Source organism: Lepisosteus oculatus, chromosome 10 (genome assembly GCF_040954835.1).
Source record: "Lepisosteus oculatus isolate fLepOcu1 chromosome 10, fLepOcu1.hap2, whole genome shotgun sequence".
NCBI lineage: Eukaryota > Metazoa > Chordata > Actinopteri > Semionotiformes > Lepisosteidae > Lepisosteus > Lepisosteus oculatus.
The window spans coordinates 3,079,940-3,099,800 of NC_090705.1; the positions used below are offsets into that span (position 1 = coordinate 3,079,940).

The following is a 19,861-nucleotide window of genomic DNA, read 5'->3' on the forward strand; positions in this document are numbered from 1 at the left end:
CTTGCAGAGTCTCAGGTCTGGTGAAAGCTGTTACGTTTTGAAAAAATCTAAATATTCTACTGGTTTCTGTGGGAGTGTCGAGTCAGGTTCTTTGTGTTTCATGGGCATCATTACCAGTTAGAAAAAAACAACGTTCTTTTAGGTTGATGCTCTTTGCTAAATGTTTCTGTATTTGTGAAATAACCTTCACTATGAAAATGTCCTGTTTAACAGCAACTCAAGTCTTTTTTCTAGCTGTCTATGATTTAGTGTTCCACCAACAAGACATCAGTTTGGTCTCCCCAGACAGCATCAATTTGAGCAAATATGAAATAATTATCTCAGTACCACGATGTAGTGGCTCGATCCTCTTATTATCACAGGATATATGCTCGCAGACAGCATGTTTTTAGATGGTTAGCGGCATGCAATTTGACTCTTTCACCGCAATGATCCAGCAGTGTTAGTAAATTATATGGGAGATTTTAATTGACATCACTCTTCTGTGGAAATCATTTCCTTAACATTTGACATCAGGTGGGGACACGTAACCAACCCAGGCTGCCAGGGGAGTGAAGAGTTTTGCTTAATTTTCCATGATACAGTACAGTATGTGGATCTTGGCGAGCACAGGATTGAAATCCCCACTGGCAACAGAAGGCAGAAGTCTTGCTCTTCCGTGCAGAGCTTGTCCCCTCATACAGGTGGCCCCCCCCGGTCCTGCAGTACCAATCTCGCTTCAGGTCTGCGTTCCATCTCAGACCTTCACAACGATATTGCAACTGTTAAGCAGAGGAGCCACGCCGGCTGTTAATGAGGTGCTAAACGAAAGGTGTCTCTAAATCCTGCAGGAGCCTGGCGATGGAGGAGTGGGGTTACCCACCCCTGGCAGGGTTCGCTGTCAAAGTCCTCTCCCTGTTGTGTTTCCTGAGTTTCATCAGAGTAATTCCATTTACTGTAATTACTTTAAAAAACCCACTGAGGTTTTTTTTTTTGTGGTCAGCTGCCGTACGGATGCTAATCTTTTCCTGTGGCCAAAATAGGTTTTGCAGGGGCTGTGATTAGTTTTTTTCTCTGTGTACAGTACATCTCAGTTATGTTAATCTTATATTAAACCTCTGTCAGAATGACAAAAATACGGTATTCTTGCAATCTTATTTTTCTCTACCCACTGCTACTGTCGTTTAATTAAAACTTCATCATTACATTGCTTTCATTTCAGCCGGAAACCGGTGTGCCCTTTCTGGACTGGCTAAAATATCACTTGTATGTTTTGTAGCTTGGCAGATCAAAGTTTTTTGCTTTAATTAGATTATTAGTAATTAGCCAACCATTTGTCTGAAGAAATCAAGTGTGGTTTAACATGTTTTCTTTCAAAAATATATTCATTGGCATTTGGATGGATCTATATTAATGATACTATGGTAATCGTGGTAATTATTTTACTTAAATAATGCCTGCACTAGAGACAAGTAACCATCCTTTATTGTTTCTGGCACCTAAATAATGGATATGCCACCCTATTAGTAAAATGTTTGGCAAGTCTGGAAATCGTTGATTAAATATTGGTAATTAAAATTAATTTCAGGTTTTGTCAGCTCCTTTGTAGAAGAAGCCATGTATGCTGGCTAGTGCATCATAATCATTGTTAAAAAGCCAAGCCATTGTTTTGCAGGGAAATCATTTGTTCAGCCATTGTGAAGCTAATTATTCTCAGCATGTAGTAGCTGTGTCTAATTGCAAAAGGCACATGCAGAATTGCCTCGCCTTGCAGGAATTAAAACCTAATCAGCTGAGATAATGAGTGAAATGCGGTGAATATTTTTTTCCCTCAATGCAATAAACTCAGTGATGTTTATGAAAATTCAAATGAAGTTAATTTACCTAGAACCAGGAATTCCCCCCAAAATATGTAAGTTTCTTGCACACTAATTAAGATAAACAGGTTAATTAAGCTATTTATTCAGTGGTGCATTTTTTGGGAATGGATTGCGGAGTGTGAATTCAAAAGGTAATCAACCATCTTGCACATTTTTCATGTTATGCAAAACAAATGAAATTGCCCCCACCGAGCAACTTGACTGAATTACTTTTGGGAATATTTCGATTGCAGATGTCATATCCTGTAATAATCCACTTTAGTATGTTGTGGTACGATCTTCTATTTTAAACACATTGCCATGCTTTCACTTGGAAATTTTGCTCCATGTGTTTCATAATTCATTTTTTTTATTTGAGTGTAAATAAAATATAATGTATAGCAACTAAAGAAATCTATTTCACAGTTTCAAAAAACTTTGATGTCAGTGGCAAATTATTTATCAAAGCTGGTACTGATTCTAAACAAAAGACCTAAAAATCACAATGATTTGCTGTTAATTATTAATTACGACTTCATAAAAGCAGGTTTCAGCTTTCCTCAAAGTGTTGCCAGCGAGCCTAAATGATTTTGTAGGACAGTGGGAGCAAAGACAATGTTTGTTCTGATGATGCAAGTCTGACGTTTTATCAGGCTCACTAGAATAGAAAGCTAATGTGCAAGAGAGATATTGAAAGCAGAGACAGATGGTCTTTGCGGATGAGGAAAGCTGTCAAAATGCCTCTACCAGGGATTTTTCTGAAATTTTAGACAAAATTTGTGGCTGAGTTGGTTGAGGATATGGAGGCTTTCTTTTTTTCACTCTGGCTGCTCGTTGTTCTAATGAACATCTCTGGGGTTTTTCAGAACTTTGTGTGATCAAGTGTCGGCTAGTATTTTGTGATTTGCTTTCTGATGCTTTCCTGCTTTTCCTTTTGACTGAAGACCTAAGGATTTTTTCTTATTGTATTGACATTTGCTTTATTACACTTTGAGGTTTCAAGCAAATACATTTTGAAGACAAAGAGTAAGTCTCCTGACGTTGATGGCATCTCTTTTGATTTTTTTTTTGGAAGGATGTTAGTACTGATGTTACAGCCCTATTTTTGAAAATAGATAAAGATCACTACCTGTGAGTTACCCTCCCATTGCACTAATTTGTTCAGATACCAAGATCAAGGTTAAGGTGCTTTCATGCCTACTGGAGGTTGATATGAAAAACTAGTTTGCCACGATCTGATGGACTTCATTAAAGGATGTCTGGCCTCTGATAACATTCACTGCCTTCTCCACATTATAAACTATGCATTATGTCTCCCCTGTGTCATTCTGTCATTAGACACAAAGATGGCTTTTGAGTGGCTTGAATGGGGATATATATGGTTGATACAGGATTATATTGGTTTAGGATTAGGTTTCATTAACATGGTTAAAATTTTACACAGAAACCCTCAAGCTATGTTGCTGGCAGACAGCAAATGTTCTTTCTATGTTTCTCTGTTTAGGAGCAGATGTCAAGGGTGCCTGATTCTACCCATCCAGTTTCTCACTGCTTTGTCCAGCTCAGGGTTGCGGGGAAGCTGGACCCTATCCCAGCAAGCAACAGGTGCCAGGCAGAGCAGAACCAGTCCAACACAAGACACACACAAACACAAACGGGTACACTCACACCAGGGCCAATTTTCCCAGAAGCCAGTTAACCTACTGGCATGTCTTTGGATTGTGGGAGGAAACCGGAGAGCGTGGTGAAAACCCACATGGACATGAGGAAACCATATACACTCCATGTAGACAGCACCCTGGGTTCGGAATCGAACCCAGGGCCCCAGCGCTGCGAGGCAACCAAGCGCCGGCCATTAATATTCATGTATTCCATTATTTGTGCTTAACTCAGTGTGTACATTCAGAGTAGTTCATGTTTTTCAGAGTGTCTTTCTCCTGGCTGCGTATTTGATGAAAGAAAAAAAAATACAGAGAGGAAGGTTTCTTTTTCTAAAAGAGCTTTTACTTTGTGTGTGACACTTTGTGTGTACCCTGGAAGTTCTCTGAAGATTTCCTCCTGTGGCATTCAAAAGGGGGAGATATCCTGCTTTGCCTTAAATGTATAGTAACTGTACCATCTGAGAAGGATAATGCATTGAAAAGGCTACACATGTGTGTGTTTATCAGATGTGTAAATAGGGGCATTGTCTACGCACATTCCTTTAAAATGAAGCCTCACAAGTCTGCAGTGAGGCAGCACTGAGGCAGTGGCACAAGCACGTGTCTGTTGGCTTCTGTTGACAGCACAAAGGCTTCATTCTTGCCCTCCTGAGTTTGCCCTTCACGTTTCCTTTGTCTGAGGCAACATTAGTAAAAAAATGTGATCTGTCCCACAACAGGTACAGATGAAGCACAAATAATGATGGGTATTTAAGAGACGTATCTAAATTGACTTACAAACAAGGAGGAGAATATTGCTATGATTACTTACAATAAGGCCTTGTTTTGTGAATATAGAGCATTGAATACAGTATAGGTTACTTTTCAACATGAAAGTAATCTCTGCTTGTCCTAATATAGATAGTAACCCATGAAAAGCTGTAAATAACAACAGATCATTTTTATTATCGTGATATATTTTTCTGTGGGCTTGGTATGTGAGGTGTTGTTTTTTACTTTGTGGACACATTACATTTGTTTGGGTGATGACTTTCAGGGTCTGCCTTATCAAGACACAATCCCCTTATTGCTGAATGTTTTCAAAAGCTGAAGAACTTAAATCCACTCTTGCTTATCTGTGCTAATCACAGCAGCCCAAGCGCTTCATGGTTTCTGAGCCCTTAATGCCCTCTCAGAAGCGTGAAGAAAGGGTGGCAAATAAACAAAGGCCATTCTCCAGCATTCAGTGTAGCTAATTTGTTTTGCTGCCTGCATGTTTAAGAAGGGTGAGGTGACGAATTATTTGATCAGCTCAGCTATTAATCTAATCTATGCAAAAAGGGCTGAAACGAAAGACATTCTGCAAAATGACAGACATCCCCTGGGAGATACAGAATGTCTCCCCTTTGAATATCAGCAGCTTCATGGCTTTTTTGACACATGCAGTGCGATTGCAAAATCAATTTGCCTGGTACTTTTCAAACATTATTATTTCACTATTTTATCACATTTGAATACTTGATATTCTTGACATTACAATTATTGTGTCTTCTAAGACGGACAGATGAGGATCCATTTTAATCATTTTAAATTAGTAGATTGTATTCAAGGTTTAGTGATATTCAAAGTTCTGAATAAATAGAGTATTTTTATATTCTTCTAATTAGAGATAGAAACATTCATGTTCTAATGATCCTTGTTATTTTATATCACCTAATTCACTGAGATGTCTACAGTCAATGAGGCTGAAGGATAATTTTTTTCCCTTGTCCTTTTAGTCTTTTTATGCCCTTGTGATGTGCTGTGCACAATCTATCACATTTCACTTCCCCATGCTCAAAGGTTTTGATTTTGTTGTCTTCAATTTGCAAACCAGCTCTGAATCAGATAACATCAATGATTTAATTCCATTAATTATGTACTCCTGTGGCTGGGGCTTTGGGATTTCACATGAACACTCGCCTACATGTCTTTGGGAGCATTTTAGAAGCTGCGGCAAGTCTACATTTTGCAGCTTCTCCACCTCGGCTCATTTTGACTCTCATCCGTTAATATTTCATTTATATTTTTTGTGCCTTCATTCACTACTGTTTCTTTGCAGCAGGCTTCACAGGCTCTTTCATTCTCTCTCCCTCTCTCTCTGTCTCCCCCTCTCTCTGACTCCCTGTATCTCTCACTGGTTCTCTCTCCAGCTGGTGTAAATGACTATTGCTACCTCCCAGACCCAGATAACCTGCTCAATCAGCTGCAGCCCCCTGTGGACAGCTGTCTCTCTCTGCTGATGGCAAACTGTCACTGCGTCCTGAATAGAGGAGAGAGAGAGGAGCCTCACCAGCCGCAGCAGAAGCAGGAGAGAGCAGCTGATGTGGCTGGGGGATCTATTGTTCCTGTGTGTTAGCCAGTTTTCCTTCTCCTCCACGGACAGTCAGCACCGTGCAGCTGAGAGTAAGGTGACTTCTCCGGACATCGTTCATGACGGGATACTAATCCACGCGCAAAAGGACACAGAGGGCAAAACCACTCTTCTGCGGCGTTTTTACCTGGGTCCTGTGGATTAAAGCATCCTGCTTAAGGCATGGAGCTGAAAGAGAGAGGACCAGTCTTGCTTAATGGTCCAAAAGGGACAGCTCCACTGTCAGCCCCCTGTTTGTGGAGGGTAGTTCTCCTGCTGTTTGGAATCTGGGATGCTCAGGCACAAGCTGAAGGGGAAAGCAAATCTGTATATTTCTGGCAAACGGGTAGGTGTCTTTCATATTACTTAATATCGAAGAAATTAATGCCCCCCAAAATTTGAATCAACTGTAATTTCCGTGACTGATTATAACCTTATTGGAAAGTTAAAGTAATTGTGTGCATCATGTATATTGTGAATCTTTTGAACTCTTGAGAGGAAATTGAAATACTTTTTGAGGAGAAGTATTTAAAAAATTAGGTATGATAAGGAGACGAACTGGCCTGAAATAACCAGCTTTTGCCAAGCTACTGTGTCTGTAGCACGTGAACTAACATTTATATCTTCATTTTAGAAGACTATATAAGATTTTTGCCCAAAGTTTTGTAAAGTCTTTTTTGTCATTGAAGATTTATTTCCCTCCATACTTATCAAATGTTTTACGTTGATTTTTTTAAAATTGAAAGACATTTCAGTTTGGTTTCTCTTAAAATATGAAGTACTTATTTTATACTTACCGCTAGCTGCTCATGCACAATTTAGTTTTTTGATTCTTATGAATTCTTAAAAGGACAACATGTATCACTGAACTTGCAGTTGGCGCTGAAATCTAGAGTGCGATACAAAGACGTCTTACCTGTTCAGGTTCATTTTTACTACTTTAAACTACGTACAGTACATAACATCTCACTATCATTGTTAAGGCACATATTTTGTTTTCACCAATTATATTCTACTGTGAAACCAACTGGTTATGTATAGCAAAGTATTGTATTGTTCTCTTACTGCTTTTCTTGAAAGTGGGGGAAAAAATACCTTTCATTAGTTAAGACTCCAAAGGACAATCGATTTTTATTATCTGAAACAATTTTTGTTTTGAGATTTGATCTTAGTATTTAAAAAGAATGAATACTAATAAAGTGAGAATAAAAAATGGGTTTCATTGAAAAATATTGTCTTGCAGATGTGTCTATAGTATTTTTAAATTATATTGCTAAAGTACATGCTATCATTTGTGGAAAAACTTTAAGAATGTATAATGCTAAAATCAATTACATAGATGCATACTTGAAGATCACTACGATGTTTCTGGTGTTTTGGGTGGTCTCTCCAGGTGTGTTCTGTATTACGAGATAATGGCTGGATGAAGGGGTTAAAGGAGAATTTTGTGTTAACTGTCTTGGTGAAGGCAATGACTACCATAGTCTGAGTACTCTGTTGGACAGAGTGTCCCTGGACTCTAGCCACAGAGACAGATCAATTTACAATTTACTGATATCCTGAATTTTTAAAGAGGTTGCAGCTGAGTAAGGAGATTAAAGGGGTTGGATTTATGAAAGCAAAGACAAGCCATTGCAAAGCAGCAAACTGGATTGCATGGAAATCATTGCACAAAGTTAACCTACATCTGAAACAACCTTTATGCAACATTAACTGCGTGTAGTAAATGCAATTCAACATACTTCTTTGAGTCACTGACATTGTAAAAAAAAAAAAGCCAGATTTATTTTCTCTGTGCATTGACCTCACAAAAACCTCAGTGATTTTCATTTATTTTTCTGTTTTGAATTTACGTGCACAAATGGAAGGCTGTAACAATAACAACAGCAAACTCCCAGTTTTATTTTAATTTTATTATTTAAGAATATATTTGTGCACAATATACCTATCCATATACAGTAAGTAGGTGTAGAAGTTCAAGGAACAAGATCTGCTTATCTGTTTATGAGAATGCATGGTTTTCTTTCTCAAAAACCAGCCTTTCATAGATAATGCAATACTTCTGCTGCAAGTTTCCTGAGGCTGTTTGGGATGGTGAATTATCCAAAGGCAAATGGTCTTGTTGGCATAATGTTTTTTCTAAGATGAATAGGTGTGTCTGGGAAAGGTAATAAAATAGCTTACACTAACCTGAAACTAAATGTCATTTTTTAGGTTGGGGTTGAAGCTATCAAAGGATATATTTTCCACAGGAGGAAGATATTCAGAGGGAGATAGAATCTGGGAAATAGGTTTTCTAAGGAGCTAGCATGTATTCTGAGCTTTCAGAAAGTGGGCATGCCTATGGAAGAGAACATTAGATTCATTCATTTGATTTTCTTTTTGTTTAACTGGAAAAGGCAACCTACTGACTTCTAGTGTCAGTCGTTGTTGCCTTTGTACAACTCTGCCCACAATGCATGTTGAAATCTGAATTTAATCGACAGCCTAGTTCTCCAGCTCTTCCATCATTTCTGTTCTCGTGCTCTGCCGTTCTGAAGTGCTGAAAGAAGCCTTGTTATTGACAGCTGGCTGACAGTACGGCCCACAGCCTGAAAAATGGAACATTTCTCAGTTCTTTTTGAAAAGGCAGAGGCAATGCCTCCCTTATGTCCGTGTCCATTGAGTCCGCCCTGTGTTAACTCAGAAATGAGCCCTACCTTTCCGCTGGCTTTCTTTGTTCCTGAGGCATGCCTTTTCCCAGCTTACTCTCCCTGGAGGCCAGTGACCTCTGGCCTTTTGTCTTGGGGCCTGGGCGTCCATCAGGCCCCGCTTCTCTGAGTGTATGTGGCCCCGGGGGCAGAAAGGGGTCCCTTGCCGAGCCTTGAACACGACATTTAAACCCTCGTGCTTCATCTTCGCCCCACCATGCCATGTGGTGCTCAGAATAAAATATCTTAAATAGTTTTTTTTTTTAAGTCAGTGGGTTTTTCTGAAGGTCAACTACAGTATTCGGCTGACTTGAGCGTTTCCCATGAAGCTCACGTCGTTGGAGGGTACTGCCTGCCAAAGCAAATGCTTGAAGAAGATGCAGTCGGAAAAGTTGTAAATGGCCGTGTCTTCCTGTACTTAACAATTGGCAAAATGCAATTTTTATTAAAAAATGTTTACGGGAGGAACTTCCAGCTGTTCAAATTCCCTAAGCTGTTTCCCTTAGATATTGCAACCACGGTCTCTCTTGCACTGGTGTGGTTTGTGTTCAAAACAATTGTTCATAAACAATTAGGCGTTGTGCTATTCTGATTGCTTAATTCTTAGGTATGTAGGCCTTTACTTTTTATTATAACGCTATAAATGGTGTCCCATTTTTATCATGTTTTAATTGTGGTGCTAAAAAGCACATAAAATTAGCATCTTCTAGTATATGTCATAATGAAGAATCTCAGAGTGGTGTGAATTTGACTGTAGGAGGTTAGGTAGAAGATTCCTTGCTGGAAGTGAATTCCCTCACATTTTGTGTTCTGTGTGCTTCATTAGTTTTAGTTAGTGGACTGACACTGTGCACTGTGATGAGCTGTCAGTATCCAGCAGCACTGTGCCTCTCAGAAGCTGAAATAATTACTGGGGAGCAGGAGAAATTGTTGGAGTTCGATCACGCTATGAAACAGCTGCATCTGACATGTTTTCAACTCTCTAATTCTCCGTCTAAAATTGGACGGTCATTCTCGGACCTTGTGTCATATGATTACAAATCTGACAAAGCTTATAAATGATGTAGGAGGTTATGTCTTGTCAAAGAGACAGAAAGTCAATCTGAATTTGCTGCCACTTTCCTGTAGATAACTTACTTAGCGGTATAAAAAAAAGTATCGGTTACATAAACTTTTTTTCATTACAAAGATTTCATCATCATAACGTGAAAAAGCTCTTTTAACACAAAGTTTTAAAAAAATGCACAGCTTGGCGTGATGCCATGAATTACAGGAATCTCAATTTCAGATTTTACACTAGCGCCAACGTTTTATTTGCCCAGATCTCAGGATGTCTGAAGGAGGTTTCTGAAACCTTCCTATAGAATTGCAAGCTACAATGCCCAACTCATCTCAACACATCCCGTATACGTCCATGGTGAAACACTTGCACACTTCCTGGGGTTCCTTAACCAGGTCTGGCTCATTAGCCAATGGTTGAGAGCTGTTATCTGAAGCTGTGGGGAGCTGCAGTCTTCAAAAACAGAACTGTAATCCTGTAGTGAGTCCCATCCTGTAAAACATGAATGAAGTATTGTGAGCATCGGATTAACCCGTGCTTTTCAAGTTATGTGAAAGGCAGGAGAGAGTAAAATCTGAGAGATTGTGCTGCTTGTCTTGGTGGCGCGTTCTTCTGCTGGCGAGAGAGAATATTGGCCATCAGTATTCCACGGATTAGAAAGGAACCTGCCGTTCTCACTTGATCTTCCCAATCCTTCCAGATAAACCAGCCAGGTCATGACTGCTCACGCTCTGCGACACGTTTCCTTTCCTTTAACCCTTATTACTGGCTTGAAAATGTGCTGCAGGTGAACTTGCTTCAGTCATGGCAACATCCTTTAAACCAGTGTCCACCCTGTTGTCAAGCTGGTGGAACTGAAAAGATTGGAATTACTGTATAGTGCTGTTTCATGCAGGGGGAGAGAATGTACTTGTGATGAAATCCAGGAGAGGAAAAGTGCATTCAGTCATTAAACAGTAATGGGCAGTGATCTACTGACTTAATTACAAAGGTTTTGACTTAGATTTGCATTTAAAGTGCGGAGCTGCAGAATGACAATGAACACAAGCTGCAGGTAGAAATCAGGTACCAAGGTCAAGGGGTTTTCAGGCACACGGTACTTTCACATTGCTTCAGAAATATTTCTGTTTTGAAACAGTACAAACTTACTAAAACAAAGTTATTACAGACCTATTGTTTTTTTTTAATGTTAAGGTAGCACAACAAATAGTTGTCTAAGGCCTCCTTTAGTTAGAAATAAGATGGGTTTTATGTTCGAAAGCAGAGGGCCTGAGAGCAGTTAAGACATGAGGAGTGAACTTAGTAGTGCCATGCAGCTGCAAAATAAACGACATCTCCCTGATCTAGACTTGTTTATATGGGCAAACACAAAGGGTCAAAGTCGAAACGAGCACCATTTTGCAGTACCTTATCAAAGTGCTGCTAGACACCGTGTATGTGCTCTATAAGACTCATTCGTCCCCGAAGTGAGTCCTTTACAAGCAACAGCTTGCTTGGAGCTGTTGTGAATTGGTACAATTTAGCCTTGTCATATGCCCACGGTGCTTTGGTTCCTTCTGGGGGAGCAGACTCGATTCTGAGAAGCTCTGCATCACCCCATGAAATTCAGTAGGATAATTCCAAATAAAAAGCTCACGTGGAGGTGAAAGCTGGGATACAAACAGATGGACATCTAGGAGATGAATTCCAAGAGAATTGCGGAAGGTTGGTTAAATTAAATTAAATTAACAGTAAAGGATGAGGTATACTAGAAGATACTAGAAGGACTCAAGGTAAACAAATTTCCAGTCTGACGAAACCTGCCACCGTTTCTCAAGTAAATGTTTAATACACGTTGCCAGTAAAATTGTTAATATAGCTTTACTACTACATAGTCATAGATAATAATAGGAAATAAGTGCTAGCACATTTTAAAATGGAGTTGTCCTGAGTTAATGATTATCACAATGCTTGTTGGAATAAAACTCACGGCTCTTAACTTTCTCTTGCAGGCTGTACCTCACCACATTAATGCTCTACAATATAGCTGCCACTTGACTTAATTGGATGAATTAACTGAAGGTATTAGAGGCAGGTGTTGTTAACAGCCTTGGTATAACAATAGTAATGAACTGATGGAGTTTTAAGATTTTCTTTCCATACAACAGTACAGCAGACTACATGTTCCAGGCTACAATATAACTGGACACTTCAGTGATATTATGCAAATATGGTTCTGTATGAAAAAACCTTATCTTCAATAATGAAAACATCGATCAAACAAAAGCAATATTATGTATATACAGTATGCAGCATACATGTGTACCTGGATGTTTAAGTAAAACATATGCATATTTATCTGAATACAATTCTTAAACGTACATCTCTGAATGTGTCATGTGAACCCCGCAAACAGAAACATGCCCTTTGAAAATTAGAATATGATATGCTGTAAGCAACACCATTTTCCAGACAGTTCCTGACAATCTTGAATAACCATTAGAACAGAGCTGGCGATTCTGTATGGCTGGATTTGGAACAGTACTTTGAACACATCGATGGACACTGCGGCTGGAGGATATGTGAAGCAATTTGAAGTTGATCATGGAATCGTGTTTTTGATTCAGTAATTTTTGCGATATACTCTCTGCAGTTCCTTAGCAGAGGAAGCTAAGATCATTAACTCTATTTACAAATTAACAATAAAATAAGGTGATAATAAAGTGTATTCACTGAAGGCCCTTCATTTGCTTTTGAATTTTCCTGTTTTATCGGCAAATTTGCCCATATTGCTCAAGAATGAAATCAGCCTTCGAAATCTACACCTTAAAGGAGACTGTAAGGTAGTGGGATGAATACAAGATTTGTACTTGTTTGCTATTTGTGCATACATTTTCCTTTGGTTCTTCAAAGGCAGTAGATTAAAGTCATGCTTTTCTTTATTCTTGACTTTATATTAACAACTACACTGAAACAGAAATTCTTAGTTTAAATTTGGGTCACATTCATAAATTCAATTTTTTTCCCAAAGACTAATGTCCTACTATTATTCTTTTGTTTTGTTGTTCTAAATTCCTTGCAAAGACAGGAGAAATTCTGGTTGCTGACAACTATATGCAAATAAATCCAGATTTAGATGCTTGTCCATCTATAGTGATAAGAGCCTTTCATTCCTCGATATGGGGAATGTCAGTTTATCCAGTCTGGTAGCTGGAGGATTTTAAATTTTTCTTCTGTTGGCCTTTCAAAAAGAAAAAAAAAGAAGGTTGATGGATAGCTCTTATTTACTGGCATAAAGTTTGATAACTGCATTATTTAAAGATTAAACGTGTTCCTGGCTTTTGCAGCCTAAAAATGAAACTTGAGAGTTTTTCGTGCCACCCGCTCCGCTTACAATAATTCATTTAAAGACAGCTGGTTCAGGAGAAAGTTTTGACACAGTTTTCTATCAGAAGAAATGAGCGCCTTTTTCATGGTCATATGTGATGCCATCTGGCTTGCTAATGATAGGTCTGCCAAACAGATGCACTGTTTAACATGTTTTAGGTAATAACACTGAAATGGGTCTCAGTCCCACACGCTCCCATCCTTCTACCAGTGATACAGTGAGTTAGCTCGAACTTGAAATGGAGTACTGATCTCAGATAAAACGGAGAGTGAGTATGTCATTGTGACTGTGGACCTCCAAAGATGCAGAGAGTGAATAGGTTATTGAGAACGTGGACCACACACGTACTGTAGGTGTCTAGCGCCTGGGTTTCAAGTGCCAGCTCTGACTCTTCTCTTTCATTGCGCGTTTGCATGTTCTGCTGATTTGTTGTCTTTTCTTCGAGAGCCTTTGTCTGTTGAAAAAGGACGCAAAACCGACTCATAACCAGCCCACCTTATCGTTTTCCTGCATAACTAACAGCTGATTAGTTTATGTCGAATGCATATTAGCTGAGCCATAAGAACTAGAGTGCAGGGTGACTCCATGTACCTGATATTAAGTATGAAAAACACAAAGTAAAGGCTGGGGGTGACCTCTTACTTCAGTTTTCTGTTTAATAACAAGAGTGGCAACACCAGTTTGGACATGTCCCGGAAGATGCCTGAGGTGCCACTACAGTATAAGTGTTTAATACAACATTTCATCAGAAAGAAAGATAATGACATACTGTACTGTATATAGCTTTAGAGAAAATTAAAAAAAATGGGTTTGGAGACATACTGTACTGTATATTACGATTGTTTTGCCTTCCTTGAGCAACTTCATTTTCAAATATTCTTGAATGTCTCAGAGATGCTGCAAAACAATGGGGAGGATGTTTGAATGTGCATTTCAATGTAGCTGTCAACCGTTCACAATTAAATTATGTTCATCTAATTGAGGCAACCCCAGGGGTGAAAGGGTGATGTTTTGCTGAACTCAGCTTATTTTTACAGCATTACATGAATCAATGTGGCAGGCTGTTGGTTCATGAAAAAAACAACAAGTTAGTGCAAGCAGATTAACATGTGCCTCTTTTTCTCCTTATTTGTATTTTCATTTGAAATTATCAGGATGTAATTTCATGGTAACATAAGATTTTTAAATGATTGTAAATCCCAAATCAATAATAGGAATTAACGACGTTCTAACCCACTGGCATTGAAATGTCTACAGAGCTTTCTTATACAAGCTTTACTTACATTGAGTAGTCTAAAGAAAAATCTACCATTGCATGAAAATAATACAAAATTAGCAGTAGAATAAGTATTATTAGAGTAGAACAGTGATAATGAGAATACCACACAAAAACTACAAAACTGAAAATCCCTGCTAACACTTTTTTTTCAGAGAATAAGTGAAAAACATTAGCTTTGCAATTCATCATTGTAATAAAGTGCAGTGAGCCATAGTCCCACAGGTGTATCTTTCAAATAATATTCCACCCTTTACACATTGCGCCATTACCTCCTGACAATCAATTATGGTTTGCCTGTACATTGGGATACACTGGTAGGTTGTGATTCATTGAACCACAGATTAATAAATGCATGCATGTACTCATTCAATGAAGCTGTTAATGGGATCTGAAGTACAGTACATTGTACATAGCGTTTTTGGAATCTATTCAGATTAACACTTGTTTAAAGCAAAAAAAAAACATTAAAACCCTTAACACTGTACTTTGTCTTTTTGTAAGGATCTATAACCTATTTAAGTAAATCAACACTCATATTGTAAGGGAACTTGTGACAATTTTAATTTTAATGTACCAAGGATTTTTATTTTTAAAAGAAAAAATATAAATGCCTTTTCATTTTTTTATCAGAAAATAAACTGAATATTCCTTTTCATCTTTTTAATTTTAACAGGAAAAATATGTGCCTTTTCAATGGTCAAAGTTAGCTATACCATGCTGATGTTCAATAAGAAGGGTGTATCAGCTGTCTGTGGCTTCTTGCTTTGACTTTATATTTGTACTGCAGAAACAGATGTCTCTTTAATGGCTCTTCTTTGTAAAGCTATGAAATGACCAGAGTTAATGAATATTTACATTCCCAAAGTTTATAGAAACTGCTGAGTCTTAAGAAAGAACAGAATACTGATCAGTGGTCCTAGGTAGATTATCCAATCTGTCTATTATAAATGTGTAAAATCTGTATTTTAAAATATTATTCCAAAGTATTACAATATTTTTTCCTGAAAAGGCTAACAAATATTTTTATTTCAGTGTTTCACCTTTTCCAGTCAGTTATCTGTTGAGTCATTTTGTTTCACATTTATAGTTTAGTTTACAGAATCTTAAAAAGAGATTGTCTGATATTCTTTGTCAGTTTGTTCATGTTTTGTTCTATGCACAATAGTACACAATTATAAACGTTGTAGCTACCATCTGTATACTATATTTTCCTAAATTAACTACACACTGTACCTTCAGATAAGAAAAAACACCATTTTTAATAACAACACCAGGTGGTGTAACTTACTTTCACTTTGTCTCACTTTAAAGAGGAGGATAATTAAGACTTTTGTGTTGTTGGCAGGAGTACCATCATACTAAAAATAATATACTGGATATCGCATGCATGTGCAAGATTGGGAACAATGCAGAAACTCTACTGCCAGTTGGGAAAAGAGTCTGAGAGGCTCAGTTCTGTTAGAAATAAAAATGACCTACTTAAATCACAGAGTAGGGCAGGTTAGAGTGTTTTATTGGTGTTTATTTCTGGTTAATACTTTTAGATTTTTCACTATGTAAACTGTGAATGGGTTGCTGCTCTGTATAATATTGGATTCAGAGGACTGATTCATGCATGGGTCTTGCATACTTCTGAGGTTTTGACTTTCTGCTGAGCTCAAATGTGCTCCCACATCTTCAGTCCACTCAGGAGGACTGTTTCTTTCCATGTCAGTATTACATCACAGGGAGGTGCTTGCTTTAATCTAAATTACAGGGCTTATACTAAGTCTCGGTCATTACTGATATGCGATGCATCACGGATTATGTATAATACTTGATCCAAAAACTTTATTTATAATATTCTAAGAGGATTGAGAAGGTTGCAGCGATTCAAAAGACATGCAGTGACATGTGGATGTGGTATGTGGTGTATCTAGAAGAAATCAAGACATACGGACGAAGTGGTCCTGGAGAAATTCTGTTATACTTCTGAAAAGTCAATCAAGTGGAAGAAAAACTCACCTGAATTGCCAATAAATGGGTCTTTAAAAGAGAAACAGTAGGTTGGAAAATGAAGCGTAGAAAATACTGCATTTTTCATTCTTTTATGTATAATATGAGGTTCACCACAAAAAGTAAGAATGCTCACAGTACTCAAGCAGAGCATTGCTATTTTACATCTTTCTCAAATTAACGAACATCTTAAAACAATGAAAATATGTGGTATGAGAGAATCTACTGATACAGTGTGGGTGACTGTAATGTATCATTGAAGACACATCCATTTAAACTGAATCAAACCAAGGCCCACACTAACCGTTTGTTTCTGTCACCAAGAATATTGTGTGCACTGTGTTTTTTTAAAGGTTCTCTTCAGAACTAGAAAATCTTTAATGTCAATTTCTCACACTCTGTGGCTAATCACTTCTGACAATCCAGCAGATTATTCTGGGTGCACCAGATGGCCTTGGGTTAAGCCCATAGTCAGCAGAAACCTAAATCTTTGGTTTTTCAGCTTCTTTCATTTGTATGCGTTTTCTGTCAATAGTGGGCAGATGGATGCTTCGCCAGCTCTAGCAAATGGGTTGTCACAGCACGTATCTGTGTTATCACACCGTTGAAATGTCCTCCCCTGACATACAGGCAACTCCCCTTCTAGGGAGTGATGATGCAGAAACTGAGGAATTTGTTTTAGAATAGACATACAAAATCCTCTTGACATAAAGAACCCTTTTCAGTTTTATCCTCTGTTAAGTCTTTTTATTATTATACTCAAAATCTAAACTTTGAAAAGTAACATTTTAAAGAAGAAACGTTACAAAGAGATTGGCATCCCACCCAGGTTGTGGCCTACCTTGTGCCTATTGGTTGCGCATCTCCACAACCCTGAATTGGATAAAGCAGTTAGAAAATGAATGGATGTTACAAAGGAGAGGAGACCATTTGGCTCATCTAGTTAGTTGGGTTGTTTATTAACTAATTAATCCATGGATTTTAACCATGTATTTTTTTTTGTATTTGTATGTTTTGGACATCTGTGTTTGTACATTATTAGAAGTATTTGTTTGGGAATAAAGCAATAATAAGATTTGTAAGATTTTAGATACAATGAAATAAGTTTTACTACCTTAATGAAGGATAGTCCATATCAAGCATTGCTTGATGGTGTCAGTAGAACAATAACTAGTTTGTTAATAAATTGTTCATGGTTTCTTGTGTTATGTTAAAGTGTTATGTTCAGGAAGCACTGTTGTTTTACCTAGAACAATCTTCGACAACAGGGTTCTGCAAAGTCATGGGGGGTTCATGTTTTCAGCAGGAGTGAGCTCACAGTTGAACAAATTATTGAATTGTTAAGTAATGAGTTCCTTTGATCTGCAGCTCCTGAGAACAGAAACTCACAAGGCCTCAAGGTCTGGGGCACCTTTTTCCTTTTCCCTCTGCCCGTTCTGTGCATTCCTTAGTCCAGAGGTCCACAGCCCCTTTCTACACAGACAACTCGCTCCGTTGCTTTTGTCTGACTGAAGTAATTAAAGGCTGAAGTGAACCATTTTCACCCTTTCTGTATCACTAATGCGCTCTGTAGCATAAAGTCATCCAAGTGACCTGCCTGTGGCCCCCATGGACCAGAGCTGTGAACCACAGATTTAAAGGCAGTTTAATCAGAGCCAACACACGGACATGCAAATACATTCAGGTAACTGGGTTTGGTAAATCTAATCGGATTTTACAGTTAGCAAATGATTAAGACCTAAAACAAGATGCTTTGGCTTTTTTTATCCAAATCCAACAACTACCTCAATAAATGTGGATGACCCTGCAGCTCTCCCACGTCCAGAAGTGCTGATCCCTGATGTATACAAGAGCTATCGAGGCCCAGTAACTCCCTGTGTAACACAGGCCTTGATCTCTCCTTCAGTAAAAAATACCATTTAGGAAATCTGAACATTTTTTTTTTAAAGAAGAGGTCAAAGCAAAGAAAAGTATAACCTGAAGAGTGATGTTAGTATACCTAAATTTTATTTACAGGAGCCAGACACTTCTAAAGAATGAAATTTGTTTATTTTTCAAAATTTTCTCTGTAAATTCTCACATGTGATCACATCATCTAAAATAAGAATTTGCACCAATGTCTTCTGTAATGAATGTTGCTATAGCATTACATGGTTAATGAATGCTCGTGATGAGCCTTTGTTATTTTAATGAAAGGTGCTTCTGCAGCTTATCTTATATTGTCACTTGTAAATTAAATGTCATAGGCAAATGCACTAATCATCTGTCATGTCTAGAAGTACGGACTTACAGAATACTGACAGCACAAGGTCAACGAATTACTGTATGAGTTTGAGAATTACTTGTGATTGCGCTGTAAGGAACACTAACCTCAGATCAAATTACCAAATCATTGATCCCCATTGTGTGTTTGGCTAATAGCTATAGATTGTGTGAAGTGCCCATAGGTTATCTTACTGTTGAAAAGCAATTGAATGGTAATTTATTTTTTGTTTCTGTTTTGGGATAGGAGCTATCTATGATTGTAGCAAGTACAAATGATCAAAAGAATAATTTTTGATTTTTTTCTACTTTAGCGCAGGGGTTCCCAGTCCCCTGACCTAACAATTCATTCCTTTTTTCATGACTGTAGCAGAGCCAGCTTGTTAATTATGTAACGCACTGATATCTAGCTCATTTCAAGTCAGTCAATGCATGGAACTTGTCAGAAGTTCAACGTAAGATGTTGTTAAGGTTTCAATTAATTAACTGAGAGCTTCAGCTAAGATCATACTGTCAGTTACAAATGAGTGGAGGCCATTCAAGACATCTAGTTTGTTTGGATATAGCAGTTAATTGATCCAAGGATCTTATCCAGCCGTTTCTTGAAAGAAGCCAGGGAATCAGCTTCACCAAAATCGCTGGAACATTGTTCCAGACACTTAGTGATATTATATCTGCAACAGAAAGATGAGGACTGTGAGTGTAGTGACGAAGTGGACTTTAAACTATAATTAAACTATGCCAGAGAGGGAGAGATCTCAAGGAGTAGAGTAATTAGAGTTCAAAACTACAAACATGCAACAAAACATTTAAAAACTGTGTGTCTTCTAATTGTGTTGCAGCTGCATTGTGTGATCTGTGTGTCTATTGGTGCAATTTGATTTGCATTAAAAGATCCGCTGTTCACCTCACAGCATGTACTGTAAGTGAATGTGAGATGTGGGGACTACTATTCGAATCCACTTTCCATGTGCAGAACCTTCACCTGTGAATCTTGCCTGGGCATTCATGCTGCTCAGTTAATGTGTGCAGTCACTGTTCAACAGATTGAGAAGTGACATGAGCAAGATTATTTCTATGGATCTGCAACCACTTTAACATACAGCGAGTGCAGAGCACGGTTCTTGGTTCTAATCAGACCTGCAAACCCTATAATGTGTAAAATATAATGTGCATTATACCACAGATATTGAGCAAAGGCAGGATAGACACACCCACACAGCAGTAGTAGTAATAAAAAACATATAATAAATCAGTATTGTAATCATTTTAGCTTGGCCCCATGTAAAGACAAAGAGAATAAGATAGGAGATTTGTACCCCAAAAAAACACGGACCT

General features: G+C 38.1%; 1 protein-coding gene across 1 annotated transcript in view; it reads left to right on the forward strand.

The window, feature by feature from the left end:
- Positions 1-19,861, forward strand: part of thsd7ab (thrombospondin, type I, domain containing 7Ab) — a 193,317-nt gene that overhangs the window by 44,982 nt on the left and 128,474 nt on the right. Inside the window, exon 3 of the mRNA XM_069194747.1 lies at positions 5,671-6,216. Within this exon, the coding sequence (XP_069050848.1) occupies positions 6,054-6,216 (163 nt within the window). The 5' untranslated portion in view covers positions 5,671-6,053. The remainder of the gene's footprint in view (positions 1-5,670; positions 6,217-19,861) is intronic.